Source organism: Physella acuta, unplaced genomic scaffold (genome assembly GCF_028476545.2).
Source record: "Physella acuta isolate Inbredline_101_S28 unplaced genomic scaffold, ASM2847654v3 ptg000462l, whole genome shotgun sequence".
Classification (NCBI taxonomy): Eukaryota; Metazoa; Mollusca; class Gastropoda; family Physidae; genus Physella; species Physella acuta.
The window spans coordinates 382,718-404,333 of NW_026731981.1; the positions used below are offsets into that span (position 1 = coordinate 382,718).

At 31.8% G+C, this 21,616-nt stretch overlaps 1 protein-coding gene across 1 annotated transcript; it reads left to right on the plus strand.

Annotated features, from left to right (window-relative positions):
* Nucleotides 1–258: 258 nt before the first annotated feature.
* Nucleotides 259–21,607, plus strand: LOC131943553 (ADAM 17-like protease). Its single transcript, XM_059303733.1, has 22 exons — nt 259–435; nt 2,165–2,294; nt 2,528–2,661; nt 2,919–3,007; nt 3,417–3,520; nt 4,808–4,881; nt 5,112–5,239; nt 6,918–7,010; nt 7,682–7,756; nt 8,144–8,282; nt 8,794–8,904; nt 10,766–10,887; nt 11,342–11,411; nt 11,818–11,959; nt 12,369–12,470; nt 12,947–13,009; nt 13,458–13,531; nt 14,380–14,495; nt 14,800–14,878; nt 15,120–15,208; nt 15,433–15,486; nt 19,252–21,607. The coding sequence occupies exons 1-22, from the start codon at nt 366–368 to the stop codon at nt 19,390–19,392; spliced, it is 2,199 nt and encodes a 732-aa protein (XP_059159716.1). The 5' UTR covers nt 259–365; the 3' UTR covers nt 19,393–21,607.
* Nucleotides 21,608–21,616: the final 9 nt, after the last annotated feature.

The window sequence follows — 21,616 nt, forward strand, 5'->3', positions numbered from 1 at the left end:
TTGAAGGATGTCTGAAAGAAACACTGAAGGAGTCATGATTCCCATTATTATTTGAACAAGTTGTTAGTATCAATAGCATCAAACCGCATGTGCATATATCAATGTTAGGCCTTATATTATTACCTACTAGTTCTACTAATTTACTAATTATGTTCACGTATTATAGCAATTTTTTTAAACTGCTACGACTGGAAAGCTATGCGTAAATGTGGAAAAAAAATATGCCTAGATTGCCTCCCCTTTGTTGACAGCAAGCAACGCCAATACACCAAGGACCGGAAAGGAAACTCTATAATACACTTTTCGGTTCTAATGATTGTGTATTTGAACAAGGAGGAAACCCTCGCTAAGTGGCTCGTTAAAAGATGTCGGCTGCTATAGGATTTTCTTCCTGTCAAATACTCATATTTAGTCTTTTGTGGCTCAGTTGCTATGGTATGATTATTACTTAGTTAGTAAAAAATAACATTAAAAAAAAACAAAAGTTCTGAAACTTAGTTGTTAGATCTAATTAATTTCTAAATCTTGAATTCTATATCTAGAATCTAGATTCTGATTAGATCTAGATCTACTATCTAATTAAATCTACAAATTTAGAGTTTGTTAGAGTTTAGAGAGTACATTAGATTACAAATCTTGATTTTAAGTTCTAACCTAATTTTTAATAATAAAACAACAAGTCTTAGGCCCTATATTATAAAACAATTTTATAATATAATTATTTGGTAGACCTATACAATGAAACAATGTGACATTAATTATATTAATATTAATAATTGACATTTCGAGCCATCCTAGAGGATTTCATGATATTCGACGCATTTAGGGGTCATCCATTTATGACGTCCACACGCGGGGGGGGGGGGTGGGGTCCGAAAAAAACTGACTTTTGTGGACGCATATGGACTTGTATAAGGAAAAAAAGGGGATTTTTGTGGACGGGGGAGGGGGGGGGGGGTCCAAAATAAAAAAAAAATTGGGGACGTCATAAATGGATGACCCCATTTTCTGAGCTAAAAAGGGCAGAAAAAAACATTTATTTCTCCCTTTAGTTTAGATTTTTCTAAGTTTTTTAAAATGGGCCGAAAAATTGGACAGTCAGTTTTTCGAAGAATTTTTTCAAAAGGGTTGTTTTGTGTGATATTTTGATGTAAACAACGGCCCAGGTCAACACGTGTCACACCACGTGAAGGCACCTGATTGAAGGTTTAGGTCACACATGAGTGGTTTTCGTACATTCTCAAGAACTAAATACCAGTGAAAATCTCCTAAAAATTTCCTTTTAAGAGCTATATATCAAAAATGATTTCAAACATATGATCCCTTTGAAAACTCTTGAGATAGTACATCGACCCCAGGGGTCACACAAAAATGGTCTTATCTTCTGGAAAAATCCAGAAGACCTTTATAATTGAACAGAGCCCATATTTCCTTATGATAAACATACCCATGTTTTTATTTTTAAAAAAAACTGAATTTCAAAATCTGCATGTACATAAATCCTGAGGTCATAGAAGAACTAACGGGGGTAAAGAAATAGATATTATCTGCAGAAAAAATCTGGATGGTCATTAGAGATTGTGGGATATAGATCTATTGGAAATCTCTTGGTTATTTATGATTAAAAAAATCATCTACATTTAAGATTTTGGTATTAAATTAGAAATAGTGTTAAGCTTAGTATTGGTTTATATTATTACACAGATTATGTATAGTATATTATTTTAGACAAATGTTTTTCTTAAACATAAGCAAAGCTAGGCAGTTAGCCTAGCATAAAATAAACTCAAAACAATAATCTGTGAATTGATTAATTTTTAAAAATACCCTAGAGTAAGAGACCTAGACCTAGAATCTAGCCTAGTTCAATTTTAAAATGTAAAATAATATAGGCCTGAGGCCTACTTTAAGAAAATCTTAGACTCTAAATCTACCTCTTTTCTTCTCATAGCATAATATCCTAAATTTAAAATAATTATTAATTAGACCTTCTATTTACTAGCTTATAGCACAAATACATATCCACAATAAAAAAAAATATCCATCGCAGTAGTTTATGCCAAAACATCACTGAATTTTGAGCTATGTAGCCCTAGATGAAATAGAATAAAGAAAACTTTACATATTTTTGTCTGAAATGTTTTCCACCTTATATTAATTGCAGGCGCCATACAGGACAAGTTGAAATATCATGAAGTTGTCAATATACAACACTCACATGTTAGGAACAAAAGAAGTGTAGATACGGGGATTGAGTTTTTGACCAAAGAGTTTTCTTTTCATGCCTTTAACAGGTAACTTTGTAAATATTTGGTAAAAATATTAAGTTATTTTACTGGTTATTTTGAGATTTCTTATTAATAATACCATTTTGTATACATGTAAAGCTCAGCTATTTTTAATGAACAATGCTGTTCACACAGAAATTCATGGTTTGTCTACTCTTTGCTGTATGTCTAATAAGATATTATTTTTGACTTCTGTCTTTTGATGATAAATACCTAACCTGCATCTGCTACATCTTTAGAACATTTACCTGTGTTTTGACTCCACGTCTGAACCTGTTCTCACCAACCTTTAAACTTGTTGTGTACGGGGCCAATGGGGAACCTGAAGAACACAGTTTTAGAAGGGATCAAATTTATAATGGAAAGTGTGCAGGTAAGCTGTTTAAAGTTGTTCACTGGCTACTCTATAACATAAAATTCCAGATTACCATGTTTACATTATTTTAAATCATAGATAGATGTTTACTGTAATAATTTTCTAGTGTTTATTGTAAATAAAAAATATTATTAAAATTTTATTAGTTTAAAATTCGGACAATAATTTAGGTGTAGGTCTGTTGTTGTTTAGAATAATTTTATCAGTAATTAATTTGATTGGTTAAGAATCAAAATTAATGCAATCAATTCCAGGTGATGACAGCTCAGAAATAAGAGGAACTTTTAAAGATGGAATCTTCTCAGGGTCAGTCAAGTATGAAGGTCAGCTGTATGGCGTTGAGGTAAAGAAAATTTGAAAGGCATATTATAATTTATATAAATATATAACTTGCGTCTGCACCATGAGCAAAACCATTCATTCTTTTTGTTAGTTACCTGATAGAATCATTTAACTGTTTGCAATAAAAAATAATAGCATTTATTTTATACATTTTAGCATTAGAAATGTCTTTTTTATATGATTCAAGACATATTAACTATGAATAGCCTTTTTGGTATCACTCAAGACACTGTAGTAAACGAACTCTACCCAAATCTCTAATGTAGTTGACACAAAATTCTCTTTTTTTCTCTCTTAACGACTCCGTATTCTTGATCAGGTTACCATATTTTACACACTGTCCTTAGTACTCTAGAACATTGTAATTAAGTGACATGTATGTATCAAACACTGTATTCTGATTGGTCCAGGACGCCAGCTACCACATACAAGATGAAACTTCCACTGGCCAGATGCTTGTCTACAGAGCTTCAGACATCAAGTGGCCAGAGACAAACAACAAATCTGGACATGGGTAGGACACATTTTAGTGGGCAGTTGAACATTTTTTTAATTGACAAATGTTGATATTTGTTTGTTGTGGGGAAAAATGTTAAATATTTTTTCTAGCAATAAAATATGTCTTTGCCAGGATTTTAACTTTGTAAAGCAAGTATGAATATAAAGTACAAATAAAGTTCCCTTTGGGACCTAGCGACCAAAAAAAGAGAATAAGTAGAGTTCACCTATTTCGATGACCTATATGAAGGGAAACTGTGGTCAGCAGTATGCGCATCTACCTTTACTTTCCTTATGTAAATCAGTAACCCATTAGAGTTGAGTGGATGCAGGGGCGGAACTACAGTGCCGCCAGACCCCGCAATGCGGGGGGGCCCACGCCATTTAGGGGCCCACAGCCGACCATACTCAATTTTTTTTATAGTTAAAAAAAAAATTTTTCTTGCATTTTTGACTTGTAAAAAAGATTACCGTAGCTGCGGTTGGATTATCTTTATTCTATAGACACCACCCCACGCTCTTGTATATTCTCTTTCCTTTTGTTTTTAAACCACTGTGAAAGCCGTCCGCTTTCTCCTACAATCAAACTTATCATCAAGATAAGCAAACGTTCAAACCACTTCCATGACTTATTTCCCTTTTTTAAATAGTCCAATAGGGGTGCTCATAAGCTTTTTTAAATAGATTTATACAAATTAAAAAGCAATTATTTCTCTGAATTATTATTGTTTTATAAAGTACTTAAAGACTGACGCTGTATGAAAAGGAAATGTATTTTAAATTAATAATATAAATACAAAAAAACATAAAAATAAACATAACACGAGACACCATTACTTATACAAAGCTTTCATGGTTTATATTCTTTTGACCGACTAGAGGTAAATAGGTCTAATAGGTGAGATAAAATAAAACTGATTTTCTTAGAACACATTAATACACTTACACACATGACATGCTGTTGTAAATTGTTATAATTTAAATTTAAAAAAAATTAAAACCCGAACGGGCCTGCAATGAGTATCCTATGTTCGTATTTTGTGTTTGTATATATATATATATATATATATATATATATATATATATATATATATATATGGGGGGCCTAAAAAAATTTTTTGCGGGGTGGCCCTTTTTTTCTAGTTCCGCCACTGTGAGTGGACTCAGGGATGTTCTGTTGACATGAACCCAGGATTCGATTTTAATTTTTAGCAGACGTGTGCCCTAAGAATCAACAATGCTGTCCCAAGTATTAGTAGGCAGGAACAGTTTCGTTTACATTTTCTCAACTTTATATTTTCAGTCCTGGTTTTTGTGGGAACTTTCACCAAAATGTATCTTTTAGCAGTAGCAAGAATGACGATGTGATTGCATCAGGTAATTATCTACAAATTAAATCTTTTTAAAAGTTAGATGAGCAGTATGAGCATAAAATATAAGTGTATTAATTTATCAGTTAGATGATATGATATGAAATATGGTTGTTTATTGTTTATTTATTGTGTTTTTATTTTTTGCCATAGAATCTAATTAGTTTTAGTGTATCAATTTAAAAAACAAAAAAAATGCATGATGAGTTGCTACCATGACTATATGTTTGATCTTAGCCTATCAGGGGTCAAGGTTCAGAAGGTCAACGCCAACCTGGAACACCTGTAAGATTATCACAGTGGCAGACTACAATTTTTTTCAAAAGACAGGTCGCGGTGACATCAGGTACACAGCCACCTATATGGTAAGTAGCTAAATGTCACAGTGAGATAGATTACATAGTATGTAGCTAAATGTCACAGTGAGATAGGGTACATAGTATGTAGCTAAATGTCACAGTGAGATAGGGTACATAGTATGTAGCTAAATGTCACAGTGAGATAGGGTACATAGTATGTAGCTAAATGTCACAGTGAGATCGGGTACATAGTATGTAACTAAATGTCACAGTGAGATCGGGTACATAGTATGCAGCTAAATGTCACAGTGAGATAGGGTACATAGTATGTAGCTAAATGTCACAGTGAGATAGGGTACATAGTATGTAGCTAAATGTCACAGTGAGATAGGGTACATAGTATGTAGCTAAATGTCACAGTGAGATAGGGTACATAGTATGTAGCTAAATGTCACAGTGAGATAGGGTACATAGTATGTAGCTAAATGTCACAGTGAGATAGGGTACATAGTATGTAGCTAAATGTCACAGTGAGATAGGGTACATAGTATGTAGCTAAATGTCACAGTGAGATAGGGTACATAGTATGTAGCTAAATGTCACAGTGAGATCGGGTACATAGTATGTAACTAAATGTCACAGTGAGATCGGGTACATAGTATGCAGCTAAATGTCACAGTGAGATAGGGTACATAGTATGTAGCTAAATGTCACAGTGAGATAGGGTACATAGTATGTAGCTAAATGTCACAGTGAGATAGGGTACATAGTATGTAGCTAAATGTCACAGTGAGATAGGGTACATAGTATGTAGCTAAATGTCACAGTGAGATAGGGTACATAGTATGTAGCTAAATGTCACAGTGAGATAGGGTACATAGTATGTAGCTAAATGTCACAGTGAGATAGGGTACATAGTATGTAGCTAAATGTCACAGTGAGATAGGGTACATAGTATGTAGCTAAATGTCACAGTGAGATAGGGTACATAGTATGTAGCTAAATGTCACAGTGACACAAGGTACACATCCACTTATATGGTAAGTATCTAAATGTCACAATGGCATCAGGTCCATAGTAAGTATCTAAAAGTCGCAGCGAGATCATGTACACAGATATCTATATAGTTTGTATCTAAATGTAGCAAGGAGATAATTTTAGTTTCAGTGTTAATAGTTTAATTTTATTCCACTAGTTTTTACTTTTTGTAGTACTCTAAGAGACCAGATGAACCAGCGAGTGAGTGAGGTAGAGTTTACTTGTTTTTTCTCACCTCAGCATGGAAGAGATAGTGTGGTCAGTACTAGGTCCAGCCTTCTTTACTTTATCTATGTTATATATCAGATGTCCATCAGAACTGGATGGACTCAGTGACATCCTGTAAACTGAGCTTGAGACTTTTTGGGTGAATAATTACACTATCTACAACATCCTGTTTTTTTATAGTTACTATACATAGTGTAGGGACTGTGTGGCCTAGCGTTAGAAGACTGCTAACCCAAAAGTCTTGAGTCTGAATCCAGCTTTAAGTCAAAAGAACGTCCCTGAGTCCATCCAGCTCTGATGAATATCTAACGCATGTTAGGGAAAGTAAAGACAGCTGGACATTCTGCTGACCACATATGCAGAGGTCACAGAAACAGGTGAACTCTACTTCACTTGCACCTTGGACCATAAGATTCGAAAAGGGAACATTACTATTTTACTATACATAATGTGTTTTTTTATCTTTTAATTGTTTCAGGCTGGGACTATAGACAGGGTTGATGCCATTTATAGAAACACTGAGTTTACGGTTAACTCAGCTATTCAGGGATTAGGATTTGAAATTGCTCAGGTAATCTCTCATTTAGTCATACTGATTATAACAATAATGTTAGGCTACAGCAGATGTCACTTTAGGTTTGTAGTGTTTATGTAGAAAACTCACGGGGACTGAACTTCAACTTCCATATTTGTGTTAAGATTTCTCACAGTGGTTATTTGGTTTCGACCATGACAGGAAGTGAGATGCTAATAACGAGGGCCATTAATTACTTTGCTACCCCAACTAGGGTTGACTAAGTTAGACAACACGATTCTGATGCATGAAATGCGCAAACAAAAACTGTACAATTAGAAAAAATTCACAGATGCAAATTTATTGAACTTTCATTTAGTCATATGTTATGGAAAGATGTTTTATTATGCATCATATTACATCTGCTCATTCTTTGCTAGCATCATTGAATTTTAAATACGCAATTTTTTATGCAAAGTTTTCTGCAGCGCATTTTTATCTGGAAATAAGTCAACACAACAGAGCACATAGTAGCAGGGTGAAAAAGAAATAAATCAAATTTCAACAAATTTGGAAAGACAAATCCATTCTCCTTCCATGTCACCTACACAAAAAATGTTCTACTTCACAAATTTACCAATACTCAATATCCCTTATTTATACACATACAAGTTGTGTTTTATAACTATTAGAGAGTTGACATGGATTTTATTTTATCTCTTCACCAGATGGTTATATATAAAAGTGCCACAACTGGTTTTAACAAGCTAACGACAAAGTGGGAACCATTGGACCTACTAGAGGTAATTGGCTTTAGTTTTTATTTGAGTAAATTGTTGATAAAATTTCCTTAGGAATATCTAGCTTACTGGTAGAGTGCTAGATTTTTTCTCTTAGCTTAAAGGAAACTCACTCTAGAATCCTTAATAAATATTTCTATGATAAGAAGAAATTTTTGTTATGCTTATAATAGTGTGCATGGTGCCTTATGTTTTACATTGACTGTTAGTGACAAACATAGCAAAGTCTTAAACATAGCAAATCATATCTATTTAAACCTTATGCTCTGTAACATTTGTATGTTGAAAATACACTTTAAATAAACTTCAATTTTAAATGTATAATTTGTAATATAATATCAGGACATAAATTGTTTCTTCTATCAGTTTTATCCAATTATTTCCCCTTAGTCCTTCAGTGAAAATCTGGAATACAAGAACTTCTGTGCTGCACATTTGTTTACACATCAGGCTTTTGATGGAAATATTCTGGGACTGGCATACATAGCTCCACCTCGAGAAGGTGGCGTTGGGGGCATTTGTTCTCCAGGTAATTAGTTCATCACTCACTACAAAAAATCTGAGTTGCTTTAGATTTCAATAAAACTATGAGGCTTAAAACTAAAGAAATATTTAGAAAAACATATACTTGATTTTAATAAAAGTCATGTAATTTTAGTATTAATGTCTTGTTTAATGATACGGGGTTAGCGTGGTCGAGTTGGTAAAGCTCATGGTTTCTAAACCGAAAAGTCTCGAGATCGAAAACCTGGGGCAGATGAGGTTCGTTAGCTGGGGATAACCACTCTTCTAGGAGAGACAACTCCAAAATCAAACAACTGCTGCCTTGTAGTTTGTTCTTGGTTGGACAAAGGCTATGGAAGCAAATCTAAAAAGAAAAGCAGGCTGAAATCGGAGTCTATGGTCTCAATGTCGCATAACCAGTAGACATGTATACTTAATTGTGTTGGAGGGGATCCCTTCCAACACTAAAATTAAGAACGAAGAAGAATGATACATTATTTATCATTTTTACAATCTAATGTGTTTGTATTCTTCAGCTGCACGACTGAAAAACGTCATGTCTAGTCTAAACACTGGCTGGAGCTCCAACCTAAACCAGAACCATGACACTGTGCTTCTACAGCAGGCAGACCTGGTTACAGCCCACGGTAAGGAAACAGTTGGCCGTAGTAACACAACTTAAAAAAAAAGATTCCTTTTTAGACCTAACAATCCATTGGGCAAATGAAGTAGAGTTCATATGTTTCTTGACCTCGACATATAAAGGGATAATGTGGTCAGCACTATACCTAGCTGCCTTTACTTTCCCTAACTTGAGTTAGGTACCCATCAAAGCTGGGTGGACTCAGGGACGGTCTACTGACTTGAAGCCGGATTCGAATTCGAAACTATTGGGTTAGCAGTCTAGTACTCCACTGCTAGGCCACACCGCCCCATCCATAGTAACACAACTTACTGTTACAAAAAATATGACAATATAGACATATCTCATGGAAAAAAAACAATTTGTACAAATACAGCTGGCTACAATATCTAATTTATTCATTGTTTACGGTTGGCATGGTTGAGTCAGTAAAGCTTATGTTTGCCTAACCAAAATGTTCCAACCCCCAGGCAGATGCATTCTATTTGCTGGGTACAGCAAACCATCTAGTAGAGAAAACTCCAAAATAAACAACCGCTTCCTAGTAGATTGTTCTTGGTTGGACAAAGAAAATCAAGAAAGAAAATCAGGCTGAAAGTGGAGTCAGCAGCCTAAAATGTGCACACCAAGTTGACACATAATATTTTATTGTTGGAGAAAATCCTGGTCAACATTACAACTAAGAACAAAGTTCTTGGCTGTAATATCTAACAATATATTCATAGCGTAATGCAAAATACAATCTGGCAATATAAAAAGAAACACTGATATAAAAATCCAACAATCTGGATACAACTTCTGGTTTAAAAAAATCTGAGAATATTAATTCAATTCATGGATATGTAATCTAGAAAGTGTAGATAGTTTATGGTAAAGAAGATCTAGAAATATGTAGCCTACTTAGATTTTTAGTAATAAAAATCTAATATTTAAGATACATTTTGTGGAGTTTAAACTTGATATCAGATAAAGGATCTACGATTGTGCTATATAAATCCATATCATTTTCATAGTATAATACAACTCTTTAATAGTTTACATTTTTATTTTGTGTTCACCAAATCTGGCTGCATTCTCCTTCACTTTGGAACTGTAAGAACTAGGTAAGTTAGCACCCATTTGTTCTAACTACTTTTTTAGACATACTATATCACAGGGTAAGGAAATGTTTAGTAACTGTTATCAATAACCATCGCTGAGATTACTATTATTATTAGTTTACAATGCTCAACCAAAATGAACTAATTTTTCCATTTTAAATGCATTTTAGAAGATCCTGCATATTCAGATAACTTTTAGAAATGGCAATTCTTTCTATCATTTTTATTATTAAAACATATTTTTTCTTCTACTAATTTATTATTGGTACTGAAATCATTAGCATATTGGTTTTGCTGTTTAATCAAATCTCTAGTTTATCTAAAGTTTTGAGCAGCATTTTCATAACGTTTCTTCTTGCATCCCAATTAAAAACCCGAGAATTATGTAAAATGTACCCAATAACTTCCTGAAGTATACCTTTTGTTAGGATGAGTTGTTTTGTAATGTATAAAAGATAAACAAACACATACAGACATCGCTCTTTTATATATAATATATATATATATATATATATATATATATATATATATATATATATATATATATATATATATATATATATATATATACTACACAGTGAGCTGGACAATACCCCCCCGCACTGTCAATACCCCCTTACCCCCCCCCCCCCTCCCCGGATATTTCCCCTGACATTACCCCCTGTCAATTAGTACATAACGTCTACACACTTGATTTGAACAAACTATTCATACTACAGAACCCCTATACACTTTATTTTAACAAACTGTTCAAATTGTTCTTAGGTCACAATTGGGGTGCGGAGCATGACCCTGAAACAGGAGACTGCTCACCCTCCACAGTCTTCAACAAGGGAAAGTACCTGATGTACCCTTACTCTGTCAGTGGATATGACTCCAATAATTATGTAGGTCAATTTATGACTCAAATAATTATTTAGGTCAACGTATGACATCAGTATCTATGTAGGTCACTGTATGACTCCAATAATTATGTAGGTCAACATATGACATCAGTAACTATGTAGGTCACTGTATGACTCCAATAATTATGTAGGTCAATGTATGACACCAATAATTGTGTAGGACAATGTATGATGACAATAATTATGTAGGTCAACATATGATGCCAATATAATTATGTATGTCAGTGTATGACACCAGTAATTATGTAAATCGATGTATGACACAAGTAATTATGTAGGTCACTATGACTGAATAAATAGGTCACTGTATGCCTCCAATAATTATCTTACCAAAAATGCTGTAAATTTTTCCCCTTTTTTGGACGTCTTCCAAAAGTTAATCGTTTAATCTTGGACATATCAAACCTTCCAAAACTGTGTATCTTATTTCTACCAGATGTTTTCTCCATGTAGCAAGGCTCTGATCAGTGCTGTTCTAAAGATTAAAGGCTCGACATGTCTAAAAGGTGAGTAACTTTGGTTTCATTTCACTTTGGTTTATAGGACTTACACTGTTGGTGTAACTTTTGTTTCATTATAGTTAATTAATTTTGGTTAAATTTCTCTGTAGATTTTATCATGGAAGTTAGGTTATTTCTATATTGTTAATTATATCATGTAAATCTGTTTAATTACTTTTAAGATTAGATAATGGAATTTCCGCTTTATACCTGTTTCATCAGGCAAATTTAGTTTAATTTTTTTATTAAAAGATTTGAAATTTAGTTTTTTATCAATAGTCCTAAATTTTAGATTCCAGTGCGTAAGCAGCTTAAGATAATAAAATATTTTTTCAAACATTTGTATCTTGATATGCTGTGTTTGTTAGATGATTTCTATGTACTAGTGAAAACCTTTACAAAAATGTTCCAGAGAGAAGTGAGGACCAAAACCAGATCTGTGGTAATGGCCGTATAGACGTGGGTGAAGAGTGTGACGCTGGGTTTCTCAGTAAATTTAACCTGGACGACTGCTGTGATAAAAACTGTAGGCTTGTGGCTGGAGCTGTATGCAGGTTTGTTTGTTTGTTTGTTTGTCTGCTCTATTATTATTTTTCACCTTAACAAAAAAATGTCTTTTTTAATTTTCTCTCATCGTCACTATGAAGTTCTTACTTATTTTTTTTTGTAACAACTCTCTGTTCCTTTCAGTTTTATCAGCTACGTTTTCATGGTATACATTTTTACGTAAGCCATAAAGAATTATTTATAAAATAAACGCAACATGATTTGTTTTTATGTAGGATCTGCCCATTTTTTAAATTATATTTTACCATCATCACAAAAAATATACAATTGTTTCCTTTTTACAAAGTAACTGCTTCAGTAAATATTTCAGTACTAACCACTTAAAATCTCACATAAACTGGCAAATATTTCAGTACTAACCACTTAAAATCTCACATCAACTGATCAATGTTTCAGCCCTTCAAACCATGAGTGCTGCACAAGTTGCAAGGTTTCTCCTGCTGGCACCACATGTAGAGCCAACACAGACATTGATTGTCTTGAGTCAGCCTTTTGTGAATATCCTTTTTCTATTTATAGACACTAATGCAGACAAAAACAATTGACTTCCTGTTTAGCTAGCCTTTGTTTTTTTTATCTTCCTCACTTAAACAAATGAATGAAGTGTTCAACAAAAGGAAATTATTTATTTTTAATATTTATATCTTTGGCAACAATATTATTATTTGAGTTGGCCACACATTTATAACAATTTTATACTTACCTGTTATGTATCACACCTTAAAACAATAGAAAGCTAATTTAGAAAATGTTTAAAATCAGCCATGCAGCATATTTCAATTCTGTTTAGTTACACCGCTGTTCTCATACTATATAAAAACTGCTGTATATTACCTTAATATTATTACATTTTCTCTGAATATGATGTTGATATTGAAATATAAAATAGTTTCTGTTTTGTAGTTTCTATGTCCGTTGGAGGATACTTATTCAATACACCTATTATGTACAAACAATTCCCTAACTCTAACCACTGGATATAGCCTAACTTGTCCAGCTCAGCTAAACAAGTTAGATGGCTCTAGTTGCCTGGACAAGTAAGTGCATGTTTGATTTTTGACAAATACATATTTCCCTGACAAGTAAGTGCATGTTTGATTTTTGACAAATACACATTTCCCTGACAAGTAAGTGCATGTTTTATTTTTGACAAATACATATTTCCCTGACAAGTAAATGCATGTTTTATTTTTGACAAATACATATTTCCCTGATAATTAAGTTGATATTTAATTTTTTCACTAGTTGAGTATTTTTATATTTGATACTTTAGTGTCTGTTTTTTTTTTAAAAAGGAACCTACATGTCTTTTTGACAAGTAAATAGTTTTTGACAACAAAGAGTATTTTGTTAACTTTTAAAATGAGATGTCATAAAAAAATATAGTGGCACCAATGTTAAGTCTGTAAGTTTTTTTAATCTAAACTGCAATTAATTTGAGTTAAAAATAGAGTCACATGATCACATGTTTGCTATCACACCCAGGGGTCAGTGCCAGAATGGTCAGTGTGTTCCTTTCTGTACAGCAAGAAATCTCACAGCCTGTGCCTGTGAGAAAAGTAAGTTAAAGTACTCTTCTGTTTAGTCAGAAAGGTTAGAGTTACTGTAAATGTATTGACACAAACCTTGTCCATAATAGGATTTGAAGCTATAGATAAGATCTAAATTCAACTAATGTTAAAATATAGCTTTTCTTGATGGTCTACTTTGTCAAGTTAAAGATGAAGTAAATATTGATTATAAAATAAGGAATACCTTTATGATAATATGGGACGGAGTAGTCTAGCGGTAGAGAGCTGGACTGCTAACCCGTAAGTCTCGAGTTCGAATCCGGGTTCAAGTCAGTAGACCGTCCCTGAGTCCACCCAACTCTGATGGGTACCTAATTCACGTTAGGGAAAGTAAAGGCGGCTGGGCATAGTGCTGACCACACTATCTCTTCATTGGCCGAGGTCACAGAAACAAGTGAACTCTACTTCACTTGCCCCATAGACCGTCAGGTTTGAAAGGGAAACTTTACTTTTATGATAATAACTCAGAATGTGGGTAAAAACTAAATCTTACGTTTTTATTTTTTTCAAAGTTATAAATCATTCTTCATACCTAGTTAACTCATTCTCTTGTAAACATAATTCTTTTTATTCGACGAATGCCAAAAAGTAGTTATTTCAAACTAAATATTTAAAATGGACATGTAAAAACTAAAATGTTTCCATTTGTGTAGTGGCACATCATCCTTCAGAAACTATATCTAGTTAACTCATTATCTTGTGAACATGATTCTTTTTATAAAATTTATATTATTTAAGGAATGCCAAAAAGAAGTTGGTTTTTATCATGCAATTCTATTTTAAACTAAATATTTAAAATTAACATGCTAAAAACTAAAATGTTTCCATTTGTGTAGTGGCAGAGTCCTGCTTCAGGTGTTGCAGGGAAAATGCCACGATGCCTTGTAAACTCTACAGCACTGACTACCCGCTACCAGATGGCCGACCCTGTGTTGGGGGATACTGTCAAAATGTAGGTAGCCTGCTAGAAAAAAGTAGATCAAATGCAAAATATATAGGTATCCTCCTTCAATTTTAAATGAAAATCAGATTGTAGATACATTTAATCAGATTATAAATAGCCAGTTAAATATAGCCTGTTTCAAAGTGAGAGCATCCTGTTTTTTAATGGTTGACTGGGTTAGAGAATAATTTAAAATTTTCACGTACGTTTGTCTTTTAAGGAGCAACGGGGATGGGGTCTTTTAGATTGTTACAATAAAAGCACATTCCAATATCTTGTTATGTATTAAATTTTTTTTTTTTTTAAACTATAGAGTAAATGTATATCAAGTTCTAAATCAACCATCCAGCGTTTGTTTCAAATCCTGGAAAACCTTAGTATTGACACTATAGGTGAGTTTACAAACAGGGATACAATTTAACAAACAATTCTGAAAATGTATTAATAATAATAGTTTATCATTAAAATAGCTGTTTATAACTTAAATAATTTAATGTAGGATCAATAACATTGATATATAAGTAATGAGTTTTTGCCATGTTTAGAAATCAAGCATACATGATAAATTACGTTGCATATCCTGCAAACTTTACGTAATAATAAATTTTCTTTTTCTGTAAATTTCATTTTTAGCTACATTTTTCCGTAACAACATGGTAGGCTGTGTGATTGTATTTTCCCTGTTGCTATGGTTTCCTGCAAGTATTGCAGTTTGGTGTCATGTAAGTATACCTTTTTTTCTTACAGTGGAAGCCTAATATTATCCCACTTATTTCTTTACAGTATTATTAAGTCTGTTTAATTGTATTTAAAAAAATCATAAAGCTGGAGAAAAAAGTAAAACAAAAAAATACTGAACATAATAAATACTGAACATAATAAATACAAAACCTCATAAATACAGGACATATTATTTACTGTTAATTTATTAAATTTTTTTCTGTAGGACCGTAAAGAAAGAAAAAAATCAGACAAAAATTACGCATTAGAAATATGTCCGGTAAGTTAACTATCTTTTTCTACTTTGTCTATATTTCACAGTTCTTCTTATATCTATATATAGTCACAATTATTAATGTTTTATGTGGAGGCTAATTGTATTTTGTTTAATAACTAGAAGTGTGTTAATTGGTGTATATCTACTACTATAAATTTTAAAAAATTAATCCTTTTAACATGCTTATACTTATGTTATAATTAAAAATAAGTCTTTGTTATGAGAAAAAAGCTTCTTTATGTACATTATTTTTTTATATATTATTTTACATCTTAATTTTAAATTGCTGCATAAACAATTACTGTTTTTAAAATAGATTGTATAGTACCTTTTCTAATATTTCCATTTTTTTTCAGTCACAGCCATCTTGTAGGCTTACTACTTATTACAATCTTCTATTCAGTTCACTATTTCATCCTTGTCTATCACTGTGTTTATCTGTATTTATCTTTTGCAAACTGTTTTCATGCCTGAGAGCTGACAAGGTTTCAAAACAAATATTTTAGTCAAGAAGTGCTAATTTAAAAAAAAAATATCAGCTTACTATTTAAAATTTTTAAATTTAGAATCATTAAAAGTATGAAATAAAATGAGTATAAAAAGCATTCTAATAATCAGCTTTACATGCACTAAAAATTAGAAAATTAAAAAAAACATGCTTTCTCTAGTAATAGCATTGTTACACTTTTTAGCACTTATTTTTACTAAAGAAAAAGCTTGTTTTAATTTTTTTTCAGTGCATTTAAAAGCTTATTATTAGAAAGGTTTTTATACTTATACTTGTTTTATTTAAAAAGACATAAATATTGCCATTTACTTTAATTTTTTTTTAAATTATGAGTTAGCTTCACAACTACCTAACAAATAATTTCATTTAAAATTTCCAAATTCTATATTTCATTATTAGATAGGGTTTGATATTAAAGATGTTTTGTTATTTTCAGCAAAGCCTAACAAGTATATAATAAGTAGGTTATGTACTGTGGTGTCCATGTTCCTGTTGCATGGCTTACTTGCAAACATCTTATCTTTGGTTTACTCTCAGTCTTTCCTAATGGATGATTCTCATTGATTCCTAATTAATAATATATTGATTTTAATTAACTACTACAATTGAAGTTTTCAAAAAAATTTCTTGCCTAGTGATTTGAAATTTTTTTCCAGCATCTACGCCAATACTGAAATTATCAGCACACATTTCTTTTCATGCATTTAACTAATATTATTTTTGTATCGTGGAAGCCATCTTGTTTTTCCCCTGTATGAATGTTTTTTGTTACTGTTTTATATTGTTTTATTGTGCTGTTTTAAATTTCTAAATGGAAAATCATGGTTACCAGCAAAGTGCAAAGTAAGCTTCTTCCCTAAAAAAAACGCTAACGTAACCATAGCTCTAGCCAATTAGTTGTATGGTTAGTTCGTAATATAAATAAACAGTGGGGGGGGGGGGGTAAAGTACATCTGTAATAAGTCACATTGCTTATGAGTTTCCTCTATCTATTTTTACATGTTTACTTTAAAATCTGGTTATGAAATTCTTAAGATAACATTTAAAGCTTTTATTATTCTCTACTAGAACCAGCTATCTCATTATGTAGTCAAGTTACAGGTGTGTAGAAAAATCCTGGAACTAAAGATAAATATGACATTAAAAAAAAGATGACAGATCAGCTAAAGGGGATGAACATAAAAAAAACTAAAACTAAGCCATTATTTTTGTTAACTCAACAGCTGACACCATGAAGGCTATGGCAGTAGTGTAAGACACTACAAACCAAACCAGTATGACAGGATCGTATGGTTATGCTTCCTAATGCACCTCCTGTATAGGATTACACCGTATATCTCTTGGTTTAAGGGCTAGGTAGCAAAACATTCAAATCTATATTCCTTTAAATTTTTAGAAAATGCTAGTTTTAAAATTTGTTAAATATTAGTTTTAAAACCTCATTACAATTTTTAAGAAGCAAAAAAAATATTTATACAATATTAAAATATACAAATTAACATAATGCAATTTAAAAAGCACTACTATTTCTAGAGGAATTCAAAATTATTTTCCATTTCTAATAATATTACTACTATAAGTTAAAAAGTAAATCAGATTATTTATTATTTTCATTATGCACCTATTAATCAAGATAATCTTTCCTACAAGTTCTAACTTATTTTAACAGCTTTATTAATTCCTGCAATAATTGACCCGACTTCCTAACAGTGCTGTCACTGCCACACTTGTCACAACCGCTCATTGAAACATTCAATTAAACATAAAGCAATATTTGTGTTAATCTTTTATATATAAACTTAAAAATTATTAGCTTTCGTATTTTAATACATTTAAAGCTCATTAAAAATAATGAAGACTCATTTTTTATAGTTACTATTTACAATAAAAAAATTAAAATACTTCTTAATTTTAAATTTTAGAAGTAGTCATAATGCAATTCTTTTTTCAGTTTATTACTTACACTTAGTGAATCTTAACTCATCAATATCTTTTTCTAGTAATTACAGTAACCCATACCTCTGTTTTGTTAGGTATATGACACAATCTCCTGGTCATTATTCTTTTAACTCTACCCCCAAATGTGAATTACTCCTGCATTACTTGAGTACAATACCATTTACTTCTTACATGCACTAGGGATTAGATAGAGTAAAAACAGGGTAAACAGCAAAGTGCAGAATGTGCCTCTTGCCTCAAGGAAACTGAAATCATAACTCTAACCCTAAATAGGCTTAGGATTAGTTTGTTATGTATTGAAAGAGGGGGGGGGGGGGGTTCTTCTCAAGTTTTTTTGGCAGGGGAGTGAATTTAATATAAAGGAAGAAAATTGCCAAGAGTTAACTTGCTGCTGGGTATTGATAAGGGCATTGTCCTGCTCGCATTTTGTTCAGTTATTAACATAATTCTTTTACCATTTTATTGTTTTAACATTATTCAGTTTAATCCTTTTATATCTTTTTTTGAGTACTTACAATAAAGTTAATATCAGGCTCTAGTCTACCATACCACTGCTTCTTTGCTCATTTATTTGCTTGCATTTTAAACCTAAAACCCTCTAACCCAGTTTGCTTTAATTAGTCCATCTATTAATAGCTCCTCCCATCCTCAGTGATTGAATGCATGATTAACTAATTTAGTTTATGTTTAAATTTCAAATCATTTTTTTAAAGTTACCCTTAACTGCTGTTTTATAGTTTCACTATGGAATAAATGCTTTGCAAGAGAATCAGTTTAAAAGATGACATTTATTTAAAGAAAGTCAACTATACTTTTTATTTTGTTTTCATATTATTTTACATCTTTCTGTTTTAAATTTATTTTTATAAACTTTCATCTGTGTCTAGAATAGGATGTAATAATATGATGGGTGTCATCCATAAATGATATCACACACTTTTTGACCAATTAACGCACTAAATCCCATGTTGCCTGAATTTTCATGAAAAAGTCATGACCCCACCCTCCCCTCTTCTAAAATGACATCACAGAGTGAGATAATTTAAAAACATAATCTAATGTATTTCATAGTTTTTTTTTCTCAAAAAATTAGCATACAATTATCAAATAAATAAATTAGTAAATAAATCACATTATAATTATCCCCTCTCCCAAACCAACACCCTGACAGCCTAAACCCCAACCATCCTCTAGATGTGTGACATAATTTATGGACAGGGCAGTTTCATATTATTTTTACTAAAAGCCTCATCCAGCTGACTAAAAAAATTGCTGACTTCTCTAATACTTTCACCCCACAGAAACGCACTCGCACTTTACTGTTTGACCAAGATGGCAGGAAGGTTGTGAAGCCAGTCCCTGCCCCCAGCACTGGGAACACAGCCCTTCGATTCCGCGCCTTGAATGCCAGTGCCCTCAACCAGAGCACCTCAGCTCTCTAAAATCTGTGCACGCCATTAAAACGGGTCGACACAAAATTATTATAAAGCAGCACCAGTGGATAAGAATCAATGATGCATGATAGCCAATGGACCAATGCTTTTTTAACATTCATTACTGTTCAGATTCTTTGTAAAACTCATTGCACTTTAACATTTACTATGTTTATATTAAGATTTTTATTATAAAGAACAGTAAGCTTTTATTTTAAATGATTTTATTCAAAGAAGATTGTAATCTCATTACATTTTTTAAAATATTTGATATCAAAGAACTTACAAATGGTTAAATAAGTATAGTTTAAACATTAAATAAATTATATCAATATTTGAATTTAAAACAAAATCAAAGTGGGATACTTATCTTTAAAAAATTGTGACCACTCTCAACTTTAGTTGTTAACAATACCTTACCTTTTATATATCTTACAATTTTGCTTTGAAACCACACATCTTTATTCCTTGCCACATTTGGCATTTACACCAATTTTCTAGCCTCATATGTAGGTAATTTACTTTTTTTTTTTTTACTTTTTACTTCCTTGTTGCCACTGGCAATTCTTGCTCACCATACACTTGTCTCTGCTTTATCTGATGTCAGGTTAGCTTTGTTTCCTGCAACCTTTGACCTCCATTTCACAGATTTACTGTGAAGGTTTCTGTGCAGATCTTGTGCCTTACATAATAAAATGCTAAAAATTATTTTAAATTCACATTTTTATTTGAACCCTTTTGTATGTATTTTTATAAATTATCATGTTTTTAGCTAAATTTTTTTCATCATACTCTATTTCTGGTATCTCTGTTATTTTTATACGAACAAAATCCGTTGATAAAATTTTATCGTATCCTCCATGTTTCGATCCAGAGACCATATTTTACAGGTCAAGACAATATATACACAGTTTTTATTATCATCAGCTGTTACATAGTGTACTATTTATAAATTAATTATCTTTAAGTTTTCTACCTTTTGTATGTTGGTTAAAACATATCAACTGTTTTAAAACAGTATTAATTGCATATATTTTCTGTCATTGATTTATTGTTTATACTTGGATTAATTATTTAAATATTGTTGTAAATTATTTGTATGTGATTTATTTATTAAAAACAATATAGTTAAAATATATGTAAATGTACTTAAAAATGGAAAAAAATGTGACTTATAGAACCAGTTAAGATATTTTTACCATCTCTTTATCTATTTGACTTATTTAGTTATGTGTTAAACTAATGTATGCTCTTTTGTATGTTTACAAAGGATATTAAAAAAGGAAAGATTTCTCTTAAGACCTAGCGATCCACTGGGCAGATAAATTAGAGTTAAAAATTTTCTTGGCATAGGCATATAAAGTGATTTTCTATTCAGCATTATGCCCAGCTGCCTTTTTTTCCCACAACATCAGAGCTGGGTGGACTCTGGGACATTCTACAGTCACGAGTCCAAACCAAGATCTGAACTTGAGGCATATGAGCAAGCAGCTAAACACTCGACCATTCAACCATGTCATTTCAGAAATGGATTTAAAAAAAGGATTGGGTAGAATTGGGTTTACTATTTGGTATTCATAGCACATTTTCGCACACAGCTCTATCTCAACATAAATTTAACCACAAAACTACTCATTTCATGAAAGTTTACATATCTGATAGAAGTCAGTATGACTGTATTGCACTTAATGATTTCAACATTCATTGTCATTTATTTGCAAAACAGAAAATCAACAAGTCCTTAATATTTGTCTAATAATTAAGCTGCAAATATTTTTGAAAGATTGTATATTATTATTTTGTCAAAAGCATTGTTGTATAAATTACTTCTGGCTTACTGTGATGCTCTTCTGCTGTGAAAGTTATATTTATCCTATTGTCCTGTATCTGCTGCAACCATCTGTGATACACATCAACTAACTTATCTCTAGCAGTCAAAAATCTACCTTAGCCATTCACTTAAGTAGTTAACATTTTGTTCCTACTTAATTTTTACAGGATCAGTTTGCACTATTTCAGATGTTAAATGTTCCGTCCTATTTAAAATATCTTGCATAATAAACTATTCAAATGCTGTCTTATTTTAAGATAAGTAAAACTAAATATTTTTCTATTCAAGCTATTTTTCTTATTCCATAATCTGTATGTGAAAAATGCACTGAACAATTTTATTTAGAAATGTTGCGCACTTGTTTCATTAAATAATAAAGTGAATTTTTTTTTTCAATGGTCT